The sequence below is a fragment of the Leptidea sinapis genome, chromosome 43, assembly GCF_905404315.1.
Source record: "Leptidea sinapis chromosome 43, ilLepSina1.1, whole genome shotgun sequence".
In the NCBI taxonomy this organism is placed as follows: Eukaryota; Metazoa; Arthropoda; class Insecta; order Lepidoptera; family Pieridae; genus Leptidea; species Leptidea sinapis.
The window spans coordinates 4,428,028-4,443,371 of NC_066307.1; the positions used below are offsets into that span (position 1 = coordinate 4,428,028).

At 37.1% G+C, this 15,344-nt stretch overlaps 2 protein-coding genes across 6 annotated transcripts in view; one reads left to right on the top strand and one right to left on the bottom strand.

Annotated features, from left to right (window-relative positions):
• The window catches only part of LOC126977003 (exocyst complex component 7), a 39,698-nt gene extending 26,995 nt beyond the window's left edge, over positions 1-12,703 (top strand). For 2 of the 3 annotated variants that reach the window (XM_050825640.1, XM_050825638.1), the window contains 5 exons: positions 1,084-1,190; positions 2,293-2,399; positions 3,696-3,789; positions 4,229-4,398; positions 12,546-12,703. In XM_050825640.1, coding sequence (XP_050681597.1) covers positions 1,084-1,190; positions 2,293-2,399; positions 3,696-3,789; positions 4,229-4,398; positions 12,546-12,633 — 566 coding nt within the window. In that variant the 3' untranslated portion in view covers positions 12,634-12,703. Of the gene's footprint in view, positions 1-1,083; positions 1,191-2,292; positions 2,400-3,695; positions 3,790-4,228; positions 4,424-12,545 lie in introns of all 3 variants that reach the window. The other variant, XM_050825639.1, reaches the window with a different exon arrangement.
• The window catches only part of LOC126977004 (uncharacterized), a 30,599-nt gene continuing 27,908 nt past the window's right edge, over positions 12,654-15,344 (bottom strand). Inside the window, exons 15-16 of one of the 3 annotated variants that reach the window (XM_050825641.1) lie at positions 15,243-15,294; positions 12,654-13,428 (exon numbers count right to left, since the gene is read on the bottom strand). In XM_050825641.1, the coding sequence (XP_050681598.1) occupies positions 13,406-13,428; positions 15,243-15,294 (75 nt within the window). In that variant the 3' untranslated portion in view covers positions 12,654-13,405. Of the gene's footprint in view, positions 13,429-15,182; positions 15,295-15,344 lie in introns of all 3 variants that reach the window. The other 2 variants (XM_050825642.1, XM_050825643.1) reach the window with 2 other exon arrangements.

The window sequence follows — 15,344 nt, forward strand, 5'->3', positions numbered from 1 at the left end:
AGGTCGTTTTCGACGGTTATTGCTCGAATCCCAAACCCGTGAACGCTGGAGTGCCCAAAGGCTGTGTGCTATCTCCCACGCTGTTTCTTCTGCATATCAATAATATATTGGACACCTCCAACATACATTGCTATGCAGACGACAGCACTGGTGATGCCGTATACACGGGCCATGCAGGTCTCTCTCGGAAAGTCGTCGACCAGTTCAGGGAGAAACTTGTGTCCTCTATCGAGTCCTCTCTCGAGAAGGTCGCGGAATGGGGTGAATTGAACCTTGTCCAATTTAACCCCCAGAAGACTCAAGTTTGCGCGTTTACCACTATAAAAACCCCATTTGTCCTATCACCGCTCTTCGACAACACTTCCCTTAAAGCCTCGCCTATTATCGGAATACTGGGTCTCGAAATCTCGAGCGATTGCCAATTCCGTGGCCATCTGGAGGGCAAAGCCAAATTGGCTTCGAAGAAGCTGGGCGTCATCAATAGAGCACGGCAATACTTCAAGTCGGCCCACATTTTAGCGCTCTACAAAGCGCAGGTCCGGCCACACATGGAGTATTGCTGTCATCTCTGGTCTAGCGCCCCCCAGTATCATCTCGATCCATTTGACCGCGTGCAACGCAGAGCAGCGCGAATTGTCGGGGACCCAGTGCTCTGTGAACGGCTAGATCACTTGGCGTTGCGTAGAGACGTTGCTTCATTGTGTGTCTTCTCCGCATTTATCACGGGGAGTGTTCCTGCCGCCGAACTCCACCTTCGCACGACACGCCACAAGTTAGGATATCATCCCCACCATCTAGATGTGTGGCGATCCTCCACAGTGGGGTTTTCAAGGAGCTTTCTTCCTCGTTCGAAAAGCTGTAGAATGAACGACGATACGACATAGGTACCTTAAAAAAAGAGCGTACACCTTCCTTAAAGGCCGGCAACGCTCTTGTGATTCCTCTGGTGTTGCAAGAGAATGTGGGCGGCGGTGATCACTTAACACCAGGTGACCCGTACGCTCGTTTGTCCTCCTATTCCATAAAAAACTTCAATTCAAGCCAAAATAGGGATCGGATTAAATTAGCGGGCCATGGTTACAGGCAAGGTGCTGGCTCAGCTCAACCTGGCGCTACGCAGCAAGAGCGAGCAGTACCCCGACGCTCTGAAGGCTATATTTCTGCTCAACAACACTCTGTACCTACTGCAAGTGAGTATGCTTCGTTTTCTACTTGCTTGCCTTACATTTATAAAAAAACTTATCAAGAGTTCATTCAAAATATTGGTTCGTACCTAACAACACGTGCTAAGCGAAACCGGTATAGAATGTGAATTTGTCTGGACTCGATGAAGTAGTGATGATACATATATAATATGTCGGCGTATTAACCTTTCGGATTTCAACGCGCGTACTTCCCGTTGCGCGCCATTTTTTACTAGTGAAATCAATTAGGTCTGAAAATTTTCTCTTTTACAAGTTTTAACAAAGTAATCCGTAAGTTTGCTAGTTCATAATGACAATAGTATTTCTGGTATAACATCAACTGGAAATAGCGGGTGTTCAAGATGTCTCAATTCTCACGGCTAATGATCTAGAATTGGATCAGATATTGTGATGTGTATATATTTCTCGAAAATATCGCAGGGATTTTGGGAAGGAAGGCTTTTCAGGAAGCGTGGAACTAGATATGTTGAACCATGTATGAATGTTTTGACAGTTAAGGAGAATAAAGGATGTTAATGATTTATATTTTTCATAGATAAAATTTATCAGATATATTCAACATGTTTTTTTTTGGTTATTGTAAAATAAAGTATTATAATATGACGGTATTTTGATGCTTTTGTTTCGAATTTTTCACAATAAGTATTGCACCACACAGGGAGCCTAATGTGATTCACAGGAGTCTTGCTTTAATACGATTTACGTATTCAAAAATATAATTAACGATTAAGAACGAGACAGAGCGTTATGGTTTCATTCTGTGAAATAAGCAGTAATCAAATCTAGCAAACACTGAAAGCGTTATTTATGACGTCTGCAAATCCAGCGAGGTTGTTTTTAAATATTTTTTAGGTACTACAAATAAATAGGGGCCTAAAATCGCACTCTGTTGTACTCCACCGGTGACAGACAGCGGATTTGCCATAACATCTAATTTGTAGACTGTTAAAGAGCATTCCTCTAAGAGCTAAGCAATGTGATAACGACCCAATGACACTTTGTGCTATATAAGTCCTTCAAAACCAATCTAACATAGTATATAATAGCCCAAACTGAATGTTATGTATGTATATATTGAATTGTTCAGGGCCTGCAGCGTAGCGGCCTGATCGAGGTGCTGAAGGTATCGGAGCCGGGCTGTGAGGGACACTACCGCGACATGATCCACTCCCATAAGACTGCCTACCTGCAGAGGTATGATGTTCACTGCTCACCGCTTCATAGCCACCGGGGAACATTGAGTTCATATCATTGTTATATAAGAAAATATATGATGTTGGCACAAAACAGAGGGTGACGGTATTTGGCTATTTATAGCACACACTGCAAATAGTATGTTATGGAGAGAGGACTAACGAACCCGAGGGTTGCCTGATAGTAAGCGACCACAGAGTGTTGCTCCGCCTCCAACACCCTCTGTGTTAGAGGTGATCACTTCCGACCAGGTAATCAATACGGTCGTTTGTTCTAGACTTCCACTGAAAAAGAGTTTTTTTTTTTTAATTTCAAGTTACATATCTCTTAAATGATGCTTCACTTTAAATGATGATGTTGATAAAATGTTCGTCTAATGTATAGTGTCTATTGAGTAACTGTCAATAACTCTTGAGATGTTTATACTTATTTAATACATTTGCTCAAAAAGTAGACTTATCCATTTGTGTTTAGTGGACAGAAAGTTATTCTTTCCATCACTAGTGCTCTTTTATTGTTTTATTTTATTTGCAATTGTAAAAATGTTCGACGCACGTGCGAAGTTCTCATTTCCATTCGTCCCTGTTGTTGACCGCTTTGGTTACATACTCACCGGCTCCGGGTGCTTCAGACCTTTCCTTTTTTTAAAACATCCCCAATTTTGTCGACGAATGTTCTACGAGGTCTCCCGCGACCGACCTGCCGTGTGGGCAGGTCGGACACTTGCCTTATATATTTGATAATTCTTTATTTCTTCTATCATTCGCTTCGTGTCTAAACCATTTCAGCATTTCTTTCTTAGTCGTTGACCCGACATCTTTCAGACCACAGCGCGCTCGTATTATCTCATTCTGAATTCTATCAATCAGTCTCACCCCACACATACTACGCAGTGATCACATCTCAACTGAGTTAATTTTGCTTTCATGCTCTTTCTGCCATACCCAACTCTCACTTCCGTACATCAATGGAGGAAAGCACTCTTATTATAAACCGCCAGTCTGGCCTCTTCTGTTCATATTGATTTACAAGAGTGTCAATGATGTTGCGTTCCACGTAGTTAATCTTTCAGTTTTCTTGTTTGAGTATATTTTATAATTAAGTGAGCAGGCAAACATACCCCAATTGGTCGCAGTCCTATTCACTGCTTTTTTCATAGTTGTGAACTATTGTGCAGTATTTAGACTAGATAAACGGAAATAAAGTAATCATTAAGGAATATTCGTTACGAAATAAAGAAAGATCACCATCTACCTAATATTCTCTTCACAACTGTAAGTCACATTAACGTTGCAGCTGGAGCAAGTTGCTGTCATACTTGGTGCTGGAAGAGCCGCTGCCCGCGAAGCTCCGGGACAAGGACCGACAGATGCTCAAGGATAAGTTCTCTGTATGTTTGATACATTCACTGTGATAATTTGTATCATTACTCTAATAACTAGCAGGCCTAAGCGATTATATTTTATTACAATTTTCATGGGAGATTAAGTGGCAGATTGCTCGTTATAACGTTACATCTATATAATGAAAAAGTTTTTTGTTTAAGGCTCTTTCAAGCCTAAACCACTGATCATATCGGCATGAAACTACCACCATTCGATGCGAATTTTATCCTAGATGGTTTATGGCTTATTTAAAATTTCGCACAGCGAAGCGGACGGCAACGGTTAGATTTATATAAAAAAAACGTTCTGTACCATAGTATGAGATAAAATGTAGACTTTATATATTGCATGGTGGCCATTTTGGATTTCACCATCTTGGTTTTTGTACCGACAATTCTCTACTCAGTCTGATCAATATGTCATCTGTGTATCACTCCACTCCAGTCGTTCAACCGCGAGTGGGAGGACACGACTCGCGCCCAGCGCGGGTACGCCGTGCCCGAGCGCGAGGTGCGCGAGAGTCTCAAGCGCGAGGTGGCGGCGGCGCTGCTGCCCGCGTACTCGGCGCTGCACGCGCGGGCCACCGCCGCGCCCTTCGCCAAGAACCCCGACAAGTACGTCAAGTACACGCCGGTGCAGGTAACAGTACAGTACAGGCTCTATCGGTTCATGTTCCAAAAACATTTGGTGGTATGCGATTTGTGTCAGTTATCCCCAATCAACTCTTGTTTATATTGCACGATCTTACAAATAAAGAAAGACATTTGAGTCTGCAGCGATTGCAAACACGCTGGTGTGCCAGAGGACTCCTAAGTTTGGCCAAACTGCAGTAAGCGTTCGGCTGTCGTTCCGATCGGTCGTTTAAACTGTTCACTGTTGACTTCCTAAGCCGGTCAAGTGCAACTAGTGCTGGGCTAAGGTGTTATCGATAAGTTATCGATAGTTCACCTTTGTCCAACATGGAAAATACTTAAAATCGGCAACAACAACTTCGTCAAACTCCAGCGTCAAGCAAAAGACCTCTGGAAGACCCTGTGTCTCCTGGACGATGGAACAAGCCTAAAAAATATGTCCCAAATCCCAAAGAAACTGTAAAGGATGCAAGCCTACCAGTGAACAACAGCTTTAAAAGCTTGCCAATAGATGTTGGCGAAAAATCTTCAGCTCACTACCAAAATGCAGTTAAGAGAAAGGCAGCAAATAATACGCCATTAATTACCATTGAATTAAATGGAGTGTGAACGCATCAGAAAATCAAAGAAGTGATTTTTAAATATACTAAAGATTTTCACATGCAGTACAGGGGTCGAAAACTGGTCAAAGTACAGTGCTACAAGTCGGAGACCCATCAAAAAGTAAAGGAAGGACTACTAAGTGAAAATGTATATTTTCACACCCACGCTCGGAAAGATGAGAAGCACCTAAAAGCTATAATCAAGGGTCTACCAAAATTTGTGCACGACAACATACCTGATGAGCTTGATGCGTTAGGTTTCAATGGAGCCAAAGTGGTAGCTTTAAAAACACATTTTCCTACTGAATGTCCTCAAATCTTAGTACAGTTACCAATTGGGACAAACATGTCTAAATTTAAACAAATAAAAAAATGATGTGGTGTCGTGGGACACCAGGTAGGAAAGATGTTCCTTCGGCTAATGTAGAATCGACAAAAAGAGGGAGAAAGAGAAAGGTATTATACACTACTCGCTTGTGTATGTGACTGTCGCGCCTGCACACATCTCATTTAACAGATTTATTCCACGCACTTTTCCACGCACTTTTTTCCACGGATTTTTTCTTACGGTTTTACTATCACATTTTTTTCAGTTCGGTCGCGCAGCAAAATCCCTATCCCCTCCAAGCCTGTCGTAAGGAACTTCGTTCCAATATCTATCAAATTGTGTGATTGAGGTGAAACGCTTCAAGCCCAACAAAAAAGTGGGAACACAGTGTTATAGATGCCAGGGTTTTGGTCACGCCTCCAGCCATTGCAACAGACCACCACGATGCGTTAAATGCGCGCTACCCCATCCAATTTGGGAATGCTCGAAGAAAGATTGCGATAAACCAGCTCGATGTTGCAACTGCAAAGAAGAGCATCCGGCAAATTACGCACAATGTATAGAACGTCTAAAATACCTATAGCGAATTGAAACGAAGCGGGAGAGCCTACGTAAGGTTATTACCTCGAAGGCACATGGCGAAGATAAATTGACAATCAAAATACCTGAGCTCAAATCACAAGTGCAAATAAAACAAACGCAAACAAGAACTATCCCCCAAATAATTCATCTGCGATCCCAATGGTTAATACACAATTCGCGAAACAAACTGATGCCACAGCAATCGAAACCCGAATTGAAGCTCACCCCTCTACATCCTCTGGGGAAAATTATTTGAAGTGTCCATCGGATAATGGCACTACACAACATAATAATATACAAGATGTTGAAACTGTTGAGATGATGGAAATTCTATCCACTATTCAAACAGTAAAAAAAGAATTTAGAAAATGCCAAACCTTCATCAATAAGGTCATCCTAATTTTGACGCACCTTGGACATTATGTTTAATTGCCGAGAACTGCGCGTTGTTTACTGGAACGCTGATGGCGTACATAAGAAACAGCGAGAACTAGTGGATCTTGCGGTATGTAAATTGAATGCTGATATCATTGCACTCTGTGAAACAAAACTTACTAAACGTCTTACCCTTGATATTCCTGGGTATATTTGCTACCGAGCAGATAAACGTAGCGACAATACCGGCCAGGGTGTCGCTATTCTAGTACGAGCCGACTTGCACCATAACTTGGTTTGCCCGCCCCAAACCCTTCCCGCCCCAAATCTTGAAGTCGTGGGAATTACTCTTATTTCACAAAATAGCAGTGTGGTCATATATTCAGTGTACCAATCCCCAAACCTGCCACTGATTAAGAGTGATCTTGACCTCTTAATGTCGTCCGGCAGCAAGGTGGTAGTCATGGGTGATCTTAACAGTAAGCATCCGCTTTGGTCTCCTGGGGTTGGCAAAACGTTATATGAGCACATGGTTGCTAACGACTATACGATCCATGCTCCCCGTGACTATACTCTTGTCGACTACACCCCCGACTTAAAACCATCTACTCCCGACCTATTACTTGCCAAAAACTCTTACCCATTAGAGAACATACCAACAGTGGCGGCACTATTCTCAAACCATTTTCCAGTACTTGATAAATTCACTACGAAACTTCAACGCATCCAAATAAGAAAACTAAATTTTGCAAAAGCTGATTGGAACAAATACAGAAATTACCTTAATTCAAATACATATTTATCATCACAGACTTTTAAATCTCCTCTTGAAATAGATGAAGCTATTAGCAAGTTTCAGAAGTCCCTGTTACAAGCAAGAGCTTTATCTGTCCCCTTTTCATCATTGACACCTTGGAGCTCTCTTTCTCTGCCTCGTCGCATTAAACGTCTCATAAAACATAAAAACCGTCTTCGTAGGTACTCGCTACTTGAAACAAACTTACTTGTTAAAAGAATTTTAATTAATCGTATAAATCAATTAAAATCTCAGATTCGCATAGCAATAACAAGATACAATGACTACAAATGGGATTTCAAACTAAAGAGGGTGGACAATCCTAGCTCTGATATTTGGCGACTAGTCAAAGGTTTGCGTTCTAACTCGACAAACCCTATACCTGCGTTACACTTGGAGAACGGCCTAGTAACCAATACGATCCAAGAACAATTCAACCTATTGGGTAGGACATTCTTTAATTAATATGCGGCTGACAAGTGAATGGCCCAGCAACCATGACGAGCTTATCGATTGCTCACTGACTCGCTTAGAAAAAGAAACTCAAATTGAATCCATTTTCCTTGTCCGACCAAATGAAGTCGTTAAAGGTATTGCTAGCTTAAAACTGCGAAAGGCCTCTGGTGCTGATGAGGTCACCAACATCCTGATCAAGAACCTTCCCCGTAAGGCGATTGTATTTTTAACAAAAAAATTTAATTCATGTTCGACACAGCCATTTTCCATCTCCTTGGAAATCTGCAAAACTGATAGCGATCCATAATGCTGGTAAAGTTCGGACCAACCCAGCATCATATCGACCGATCAGCCTGTTGCCCTGCCTTGGTAAATTATTTGAAAAGATTCTGTACTCTCGCCTGCTACGATCAACTGACAAATACCTGATTGATGAGCAATTTGGGTTTCGCCAAGGTCACTCCACAGTCCAGCAGCTTGCTAGAGTTGCAGAATCGGTGTCAAATAATCTTAACCTAAAACAATCCACCGGAATGTTTCTCTTAGATATTGAGAAGGCATTTGACACAGTCTGGCATAAAGGTCTTTTCCATAAACTCCTTTCTTTCGGACTACCAATTTCACTAACTAAAATGATTCAATCATACCTATCTGATCGTAGTTTTAAAGTACACATAAAAAATAATTCATCCCGACCATTTCCTGTTACTAAAACTCAAACATCAGCAGATCCACATTAATCGTGCAACGAAATCTGAATAATGAAACGAATGAATATGTCTATACATTTCTGCGTTTAGTCCAATTTTTTAAGATATAATAATAATAAATAATAATAAAGCCTTTATTTAATGATTTTCCATTTGATTTCTACATTTTAGTGTTAGTATGTTAGTACGGTTAGTCGACAATCATGATTATTTTATTATTAACTTTTATGTTAGTAAGTTATAATGCATGCACTATGTTAGTTTTCCTGATCATTTTCAAATGGATCCCAGTTGGGTAAAGGCCTCCTCCATTCCTTTACATTGCTTTCTATTTTTTCCTTTTTCGAGCCTGTTAGTTCCGCCAATCTCTCTAATCTCATCGGTCCACCTTTTATGTGGTGTGCCCACATTTCTCTTTCCTACAGGTTCCTTCCATGTTGTGGTCGGAATGGTCCATCTAGCGTCTGTTAGTCTGGAAATGTGTCCGGCCCATTGCCACTTTAATTTTAATGCTTGATTTAAGGCATCAGTTAGTTTTGTTTTCTTCCTTATCTTCTGGCTATGTATCTTATTAATTTTTCTTAATTTAAGCATGCTTCTTTCCATTCCGCGCTGACATGTCCTAATTAAGTGTTGTATTTTCTTCGTAAACACCCATGTTTGGCAGCCATATAGCAAAGTTGGATGAACACAGGTTTCTATTACCGTTTTTTGAATTCTAAGCTATAGTTTCCTTTTAAAATTTCCTTCTGGCTCCAATATTTTTTCCAGGCTTGATTTATTCGTCGGTTTATTTCCTCTTCATGACTTATTTTATTGAAGGATATTAGCTTTCCTAGGTATACATATTCATTCACAAAGTCAAGTGTTTGTGATCCGGCGCTTATTGGTACTGATAGACCATTTGTCATAATTTTTGTTTTCTCAAAATTCATTTCCAAGCCTACTATGGCAATTGCTTCATGTAACTGATTAACCATAGATTGCAGTTGCTTTGGGTTCTCATTAAAGATGACTCTATCGTCGGCAAATGCTAATGCTGTGTGGCTAATGCTATCGAAAGCTTTGCTGTAGTCCACGAAGGCTATGTAGAGGGTTTTATTATATTCTTTGTACTTCTCAATTATTTGTTCGACCGAAGGTATATGATCCATTGTTGAGAAACCGGATCGGAAGCTAGCCTGTTCTTTGGGTTGTGTGGCATCTATGCGTTCTGTGATCCGGCTTAGTATTATTGATGCAAACAGTTTATAAATACTAGACATAAGACTAATGGGTCTATAGTTTGTTATATTATGAGGGTCTCCTTTTTTTGTATAACAGTACTATTTCTGAAATAGTCCACTGCAAGGGTATGGTTTCTGTGGTTAATATTAAGTTGAAAAGTCGAGTGAGATGAGTTGTTATGGCGGGTATTCCTATTCTTATAGCTTCGGCGTGATTCCATCCGGACCAGGACTTTTATTCAATTTCATTTGTTTTATGTGTTTTATAACTTCCGTGTTTTTGATTTCCATAACATCAGTGTCGGTAATATTTGAGTACTCGAAAATTTCATTTTCTGTGTGTCCATCCGTACATTTATAGAGCTTCCTGTAGTAGTCAGTAGCCTGTTCTAGTATGTCTATTCTTGAATTCGTTTCTATTCAGTTTTTGTATCCATTTTTTATGTGATATTAATTCTTTCTTTGCCCGTTTTGTACTTCTATATTTAGCCATATTGGTTTCTATTATTATTTTTCTATATATTTCGTAGTCTTGTTTAATTGATTTTTTTGTTTCTTTGAATATTTTACTAAGTTCATTTCTAGTTTTTCTATCTTTAGGTTTTGTTTTTTTAAGTTCTGATCTTTTTTCAATAGGCTTTTTGTTGTGTCATTTAAGATATTTTTTGACTTTTTTGTATTTAGTTTTAAATTTAATCCCTTAGTAATAGCTTTTTCCAATGTGTCGTAATATGTTTGTACATTATTTGTGTTTTGTTTTCCTTGCTCGGATTCTGATAAACATTTCTTTAGTTGTGTGATATATAGTTCTATTTCTTCTAGTGTGGTCGGGTGTTTTAAAGTTTGTTCTTTTCTTCTTTTGAGTTCCAATGTTTAATGTAGCGCGTAGGGGTCTATGGTCTGAAGCAAATTTAATATTTGTAATAACTTCTATATTTGTAATAAGTTTTGGTTTGCTACATAATATAAAGTCGATTTCATTTTTTATTGGTTTGGAGATAACCACGTCCATTTTCTACTCTCTTTTTTTTGAAGTATATGTTCATTATTGACATTTTGAATTCATTTGCAAATGAGATAAGTTGCTATAACTTTTTAAGATATTATTGGTCAATAAGCAGCAATGTAAACACAATTTCAGTTTCATATTTTGAATTAAGAACCCGATTTTGACAGTGACATCAGTGGAGTAGGAGTTAGATATTTTTTTAAACCCAGACGAATAAAAAGGTTGCTATAAGTTTTAATAAGTTAAGATAACGTTTAATGAGAGAAACTTATACTCAAATATAATATTTTTAGTTACATGTAATAATTAGTTAAACTGGTTCTTTAAATGTTAAGTTCCTTGAATTAAATAAAATTTGTCTTTTAGACTTGGATATCTTTTTCGTATATGCGCTATACACTAAGCGGATATCAAAATATATTTGTATGACAGGTTTGTCAAATTTTAAATGTGGTTAAATCCAAACAACTTAAATCCTTTAGTGATGAAATATAAATATGCTTATTTGGTTTGTAAATTTCCTCACATCTCTATCTTGCTACCAACAGGCGCCAATTCTGTTTCATTATCTCGTGTACAGGAAAACGTTCACTTTACGTTCTTGTAAGCCGTTCACATTACACAAAATTGCTAATCATTAGGCTCACTAGGCCTGTAAAAAAAATTAAAAAAAAAACAACCGATTTCAAAAACGTTAACGATTGTATAAAAATACGCAATTATTTTTATAGTTTTTAGCTCATATTATATCTACTGTTATGGAATAGTGTTTTTGAAGTTGTAATTATTTGTTTATTTATTTTTAGTGAATCTTAACTACACTAACTAATAATAATTTGTCTAAATTTGTGTAGATCTACTAAATTTTGCAATGCAGCAATGAATGTAAGCGCATTGCAATTTTATTACAGACAGAAATTCTGCCACAGATCGCACCCTTACTGTACGTCGTTACTGTAGTCGTTCTCCGTCGTCGTCGGAGTTCCATTGATATTTGATTACGACAATTATTTGACCATAACGACGTGAGGGTAGGTGACTCATATATCCGGATAGCATATAAAATTCGGCCTAGTTATGTCTATCGTTAATGTTCTCCTTAGAATGGAAGAGTTCCGTTACTTTGTCATGGATCCCATAATCAGAACCTAACCAAACTTTCACCTCATCGAAACCGGATGGCGCAATATTCAGTAATTCTTAAATTTGTCGCGTACATTCTTATAGCAAATTTAAGACTTATGGTTTTCTCATGGTTGCCATTATCAGATCTGAACCAAATTGCAACACGAGAAGCACCAGCTTTCAAATAAAAAAATTATCAATAATTATCAAAATCGGTTCAACCAGTTGAAACATCTTAGGTAAGAAACATAAAAAAAAATACCGACGAATTGAGACCCACCTCCCTTTTTGAAGTCGGTTAAAAAGAGCGACTCTATTGTTTTCATTTCTGACTGTGTCCTTTCATCTGTCCCATTCTGACAATCGGATCTTGCCTGGGAATTGTCAAATAATTACATACGCTTTTTGCATATCAATCTTATATTAATAAAATAACCTTACCGATGATAAGTCACACCATCTTTTTTAGAGTCGTTAATGAATTATTTGAGCACTTTTTATAGCACACTTAGGCCTATTGATTGACACACAGTTGACATACGACTAAAAAAAGGAGAAGAGTGTTAACATTATCTTTAAGCACACTTTTGCCGTTCCACTGTCAGACTGCGAATGATATGTCCATGTGTATAGAACGTCATTGGTATTTTTTTAAGTATTTTTCGAATTTGAAAATTCTGACGTGCATTAAATAATCCAAAGGACCAACTTTCACACAAATCGAAAGTTCAACTTGTATATTATACAGATATACCTATAGAAGAATAACAACGATATTTTTCGTTACAGATGTGAACTATGTGTAACTTTATATAATTGTGTTCTTTTTTTTATCAATAAACCTTATTTAAGAGCATAAATAAACATTGATGGGCACAGAAGTACTATGAAGAATATAAATATTAAACAATTTTTTTCAGATTGCTGCTCAACTGGACGGTTATTTTGACGAGGCTGCATGATAAACGAACGCTATTATATTACAACACTTATGCTTTGGTGTTATAAAAATGTAAATAAAAAACATATTTAATTTATTTAAAATGTTTATTGAAATATATAAAGCTATATATTACAACAATAACGTTTTATTTAACATTCCTTATCACATTAATAGTACATACAGTCAAGATTTTTATACATATTATTATTTATATAACCTAACCCGACAGACGTTCTGTAGATAATAAATAAAATACAATTTTTAATAATATGTCATAATGAAATTGTTTCACAGCAGAACTGTCAAACAGTGCGTCAATAAATTCTCTTGTAGAAAATATTTTCATACAAATCAAATATTGGAAATAAAAATCTATCCTATCTCTCAAGTTGGACTAAACTGCACTCGATAAACATCAGGACACTCGATTTATATAATATAAACTTACGTACTTTGAGTGTGGTTGATTGTGACTGATTCAATCAGTTATTTCTATGTCATGGTGGTTTGGAATTTATATAAAAATAAACCTTATTCTAATTAGCTCATAATCACAGAATATAAAACAATACTTTGTTCTACAATACACTATTCTCGAACTCAAAGTAAAGGTAAATCAGCTGACACAAGTTTGTGTTACTAGGTACTAGTTTTTGTTTGACAAGTCTCCTTATCCACATCTAATAAATGGAGATAAATCTGACTCGGCACAAGCTAACTACAATGTTATTTATTGTAAGGCTTTAAAGGACACATACCAATTAATTACAAAGTATTATTAATTCCAAAGATAAATCTCGCAACAAAAATAAAACATTGTGAACTCATTTTTTCTTCTTATTCTTCCGCTTGCGGGGCCACTGGAACAAGTTATAATAAATAACAACATGAAAAGTTAAAATACTAAATATATTTTTGTGGGATTCGAACCCACTATTACACGCATAGCTAAAATAAAATATCAATTCTTGTAAGTATATATATATATATATATATATATATACTTACAAGAATAATTATATATTTATTATTTTAATTGTTTAACATTAAAAATTTAAATACATTACAGCAAATTTGATCGCTATTAAGTATTAGAAATAGAAACTTCACATAAGTATAGGTAATTGACATTTCCATGTTGAGTATGAACTGAGATTTACATTTTTTATAGTCCATACCATACGATAGATATGAACGAAACTAGAAGATTTAGAGATTTTTAAACTGTCCAGACATCATTCATAATCAAGTTAAATAACCCTGAAGACTTATCTAACTTTACTAGTATAATGTTAGATACTGTGGACCACGAACCTGGGGTTCCCCACGGGTTCACTGATTTGCTGTTTATTCATTCTTTATGTACATCTAAATTGGAAACTTCAAAATGGAAGATCAATTAGTTATATAAAAGTTTATATATGATTGGATAATCGAGGGACAATTTAGATAAATTATAAAACAGTATACCTACTTGAGTTACTAATACTTAAAGGAAATATTAATGTTATTATTATGGATATTCACAATTGTATTGAGTCTCTTTAATAATGTTAATCACCAATCAGAAACTGCTAATATAATATATATCAGTAACTCCGCATTAGACTGATCGTTCTTGCGTTATTCGTACTGCAATACCAATGTATGTCCCCCGACTTTCAATCATACTAAGGCAGGGTTGCATCATATTAGCTGTCAAATTTAAAGTAAACAGTAACACTGACTTTAACATAGTGAAATATCAAGTTATTATGGAATATTTATTTGAAACTTTTGACAGGTCGCTAATTAACATTACCAATAGCTTTAGCCGGCGAAGACTGAACGGTACCCGTTTTAACAGTAAAAGTTATGACATCATCTAAAAATTGTCGAATGGTGCAACACATTTTTTGTATAACCGGTACTTTTACATGTTTGTTATTGCTAAAGTTAGTTGATGCAACCCAGCCTTATTATTTAATGTAATCCAATTAAAAAGGGATATAAGACCTTGTCTTACTAGCTTTTGCCAACGACTTATTGCGAGCTTTGTAAACTTTCAAACAACCAACTTTTGCCCACGATTTATTGCGAACATTACATATTTTCAAACAACTATATTTTGCCAGCGATTTCCTGCGATTAGGTAGAATATTTTTTATTTTCAACTAAAATTAGGTCAAGTTGAAACCGGTCCAACGCGCATTCAACACGCGAACAGAGGGCTCGTTTCCTAAACCCATCATGTTCGGCATAAAATAGAGTAGGCATGAAATATATGTTAGCCTTTCATCATTTGATATCATAGTGCAATACGGTTGTTAAAATCAATGATATTAAAACAACCTTAATACTACTCAACCAAATTAACACATCGTAATTGTGAAATATGAACCCAAAGATTTTGAGATAATAGTTATGAAAAAATAGTCTCCATCTGTTTCATCACCATAATATTAAGTACCTACGAACTTTACCAATACCCTTTATGGGTGATCGATATCTTTTAGATATAAATGTCTAATGTCGTTAACAAAAACTTTACCAATGACCCCGCGAATATCGATATCGATAGAATTAATGTAGATTGTGGTGATATCGACAGATGGAGACCTGCTTGATACGTTACTTGTGTCTGCGACTAGGTCATGGACTGCCCTTTGTCCTTATTTTCTAGAGTACATTGTACCTGAACGCCTTTGACGATTTTTTCTTCTCTTCCCGCCTCTGCCGGCCTCGCACTAACGAACAGATTGTGTTTCTTATCGTGATCACTACATGGTTATCACTG